Source organism: Raphanus sativus, unplaced genomic scaffold (genome assembly GCF_000801105.2).
Source record: "Raphanus sativus cultivar WK10039 unplaced genomic scaffold, ASM80110v3 Scaffold0018, whole genome shotgun sequence".
Lineage (NCBI taxonomy): Eukaryota > Viridiplantae > Streptophyta > Magnoliopsida > Brassicales > Brassicaceae > Raphanus > Raphanus sativus.
Window position 1 is genome coordinate 16,179 of NW_026615344.1, and position 2,659 is coordinate 18,837.

At 29.3% G+C, this 2,659-nt stretch overlaps 1 protein-coding gene across 1 annotated transcript; it reads left to right on the plus strand.

Annotated features, from left to right (window-relative positions):
- The first annotated feature begins 246 nt into the window (after nucleotides 1-246).
- Nucleotides 247-648, plus strand: LOC108832981 (putative RING-H2 finger protein ATL61). Its single transcript, XM_018606433.1, has one exon. The coding sequence runs from the start codon at nucleotides 247-249 to the stop codon at nucleotides 646-648; it is 402 nt and encodes a 133-aa protein (XP_018461935.1).
- Nucleotides 649-2,659: the final 2,011 nt, after the last annotated feature.

The window sequence follows — 2,659 nt, forward strand, 5'->3', positions numbered from 1 at the left end:
AAAAAAAGGAAATATTTTGCTTTTTACATTTATGGTTATTCCAGTTTAGGAAATTTTCTATTAGAAATAGTAGAAATCCAATTGTTCCCGAAACCAAATAAATCGACTAATGAATACAGTTTCTATATATATAAAGGAATCATTACTTGTATTCAATCCATTATCTACCACACAAAAAAAGAAGTGGATTTGAAGATGATCGACTATGATTATTGCCTATCAATAATTTTAGGTTTTGCATATTGCATGCTTTTGTATGGAATCTGTCGAGTGTTATCTTGGGCTATCAAAAGTGTTGATGATGAAGCCAGCAACGATCATCGCGATTATAGTGTTACCGGTGATGACCATCTCGTTATCACTATCAAGGAACTACCTGGTATCGAACCCTCCGTTCTCGGAGCGATCCCCATTGTAGATTTCAACTCTGGGGACATTACAGACAGCTTCGAATGCGTCGTTTGCCTATCCAAGCTTGAAGACGGAGAAAAGGCCATGCTTTTGCCGACATGTAATCACTGGTTCCACGCCAACTGCATCGAGACGTGGCTTAACTTGCACTCTTCTTGTCCAATCTGCAGAAACATAGTTGGCTCGGGCCAAGATTCCGAAGCTGGAAATTATTGGCCCAATAAGGCCTATAGCTGACACACCAATGACCCGTTACAAATTTATATTTTACGGGCCCATATGTTAGGTTCTAATAATACAGACGAAATTATGTGATATCGTCGTGTTTTCGTTAGCATATGATTTTAACAAAATTCTAGCTGGAATTAGAACAATACTTGGGTTCACCCCTAAGATGAACTTATGAATTCACCTTTTTCCTTATTTCAATTATATTGCCATAAATATTAATGTCACATAAATAAATAAATTATAAATTACAAAAGAAGTAAACTTTAAATCATAAACTCTAAATTCGAACCCTAAACCCAAATCTTAGATTTTTAATTTTAAACTATACCCTAAACCTAAACCTATACCCTAAACCCAAACTTATACCCTAAATCTTAAATCTAAATTTAAATCCTAAACCCTAAACTCAAACCATAAACCCTAAACCCAAACTCTAAACCCTAAACCCAAACTCTAAACGCTAAATCCTAAACTTTAAACCCAAAATGTAAATCATAAACCCAAATTTTTCAAATACCTTTGGGTTAATGATCATCAAATGTATTTTCAAATACATTTTAGTGTATAGAGTTCGGGTTTATGGTTTATAGTTTGGGTTTAAGGTTTAGGATTTAGGGTTTAGAGTTTGGGTTTAGGGTTTAGAGTTTGGGTTTAGGGTTTATGGTTTGGGTTTAGGGTCTAGGATTTAAATTTAGATTTAGGATTTAGGGTATATAGTTTGGGTTTAGGGTATAGGTTTGGATTTAGGGTTTAGGGTTTGGTTTAAAATTTAAAATCTAAAATTTGGATTTAGGATTTGAATTTAGAGTTTATGATTTAAAATTTACTTTTTTGTAATTTATAATTTATTTATAATGTGATATTAATGTTTATGGCAATTTGATTGAAATAAGGAAAGAGATGAATTTATAAGTTCGGGGTGAACTGAGGGTGTTATTGGTTAGTATATTTCAGTGGATTTTAAAATACAACTAAAATCTAGTGTTATTGGTTATATAACTTTAAAATCTATATTCAAATTCATTGTTATTGGTTCTATGATTTTAAAATCTATATTCAAATTCAATGTTATTGATTCTTAGATTTTAAAATAGATTTTAAAATCATGTGTTATTCAATAATAATGATTTGATTAAGGATTTGATTTAAAATTAGATTTGAGTGGATTTATGAGTGTTTTTAAGTTAAAAATACAAAGAAGCAAATATTGAGTTCAATCTTGATATTTCGACGGATTTGTATTATTGATATTATCAGTATCTTTTTTTGCCCCAAGTCATACGTACTGAACATGTTCCACTAACAATTATAAACAATCACTATTTAACAAAGATAAACGAAAACACATAAAAGAGAAAATTTGACATAAACACGTTTGACTTAGAACCACTATGTTCAACATACATTTCTTCGTTGCTTGATCCCGTTTGAAATTTTGAAAGTTTTCTAATTATCCAATTTGTACAATTTAATAATTTCCACTTTCTATCGTATTTGTCCTTCATAATTTATATATAAATCTATTACATATTAAGAAAAATTACACAAGTACAAACACTTAAAACTCCAAACTAAAAGCATGATGAAACACATTTTGTAGTTTAAAAAAAAATTATATATTGTTACAAATCTGAACTTATTGCAAATCCATTTGACTAATCTATAATAATCCACTTATTTTGATTTTGAAATCTGTATATTTGATTCTGAAGTATATTTGTTGATTTTAAAATCAATGGATTTATCAAAATTTCTAAATCCAAAATGTATTTCCAAATCCGCTAAAATAATAGATACAATAACCCCTACTTATTGTTCCTGGAATTATATTCTGTCAAATAAAAGCAAAAGGTTGGATATTTCTTTTGACGACATTAGTTTTCGATACAGCCTTTTTCCACCTAATTTTGATTGACTAATTTTAATAAAATTATTTGTAATTGTTTATCCAAATCCTATATATGTTTTGAACATGGAATTTATGTAAATTCATTAAAAATTAATTACACTCTTGTTA

Bases quoted from the DNA above. Each gene is read 5' to 3' on its own strand.
- LOC108832981 (XM_018606433.1), top strand. From the start codon at position 247: ATGCTTTTGTATGGAATCTGTCGAGTGTTATCTTGGGCTATCAAAAGT.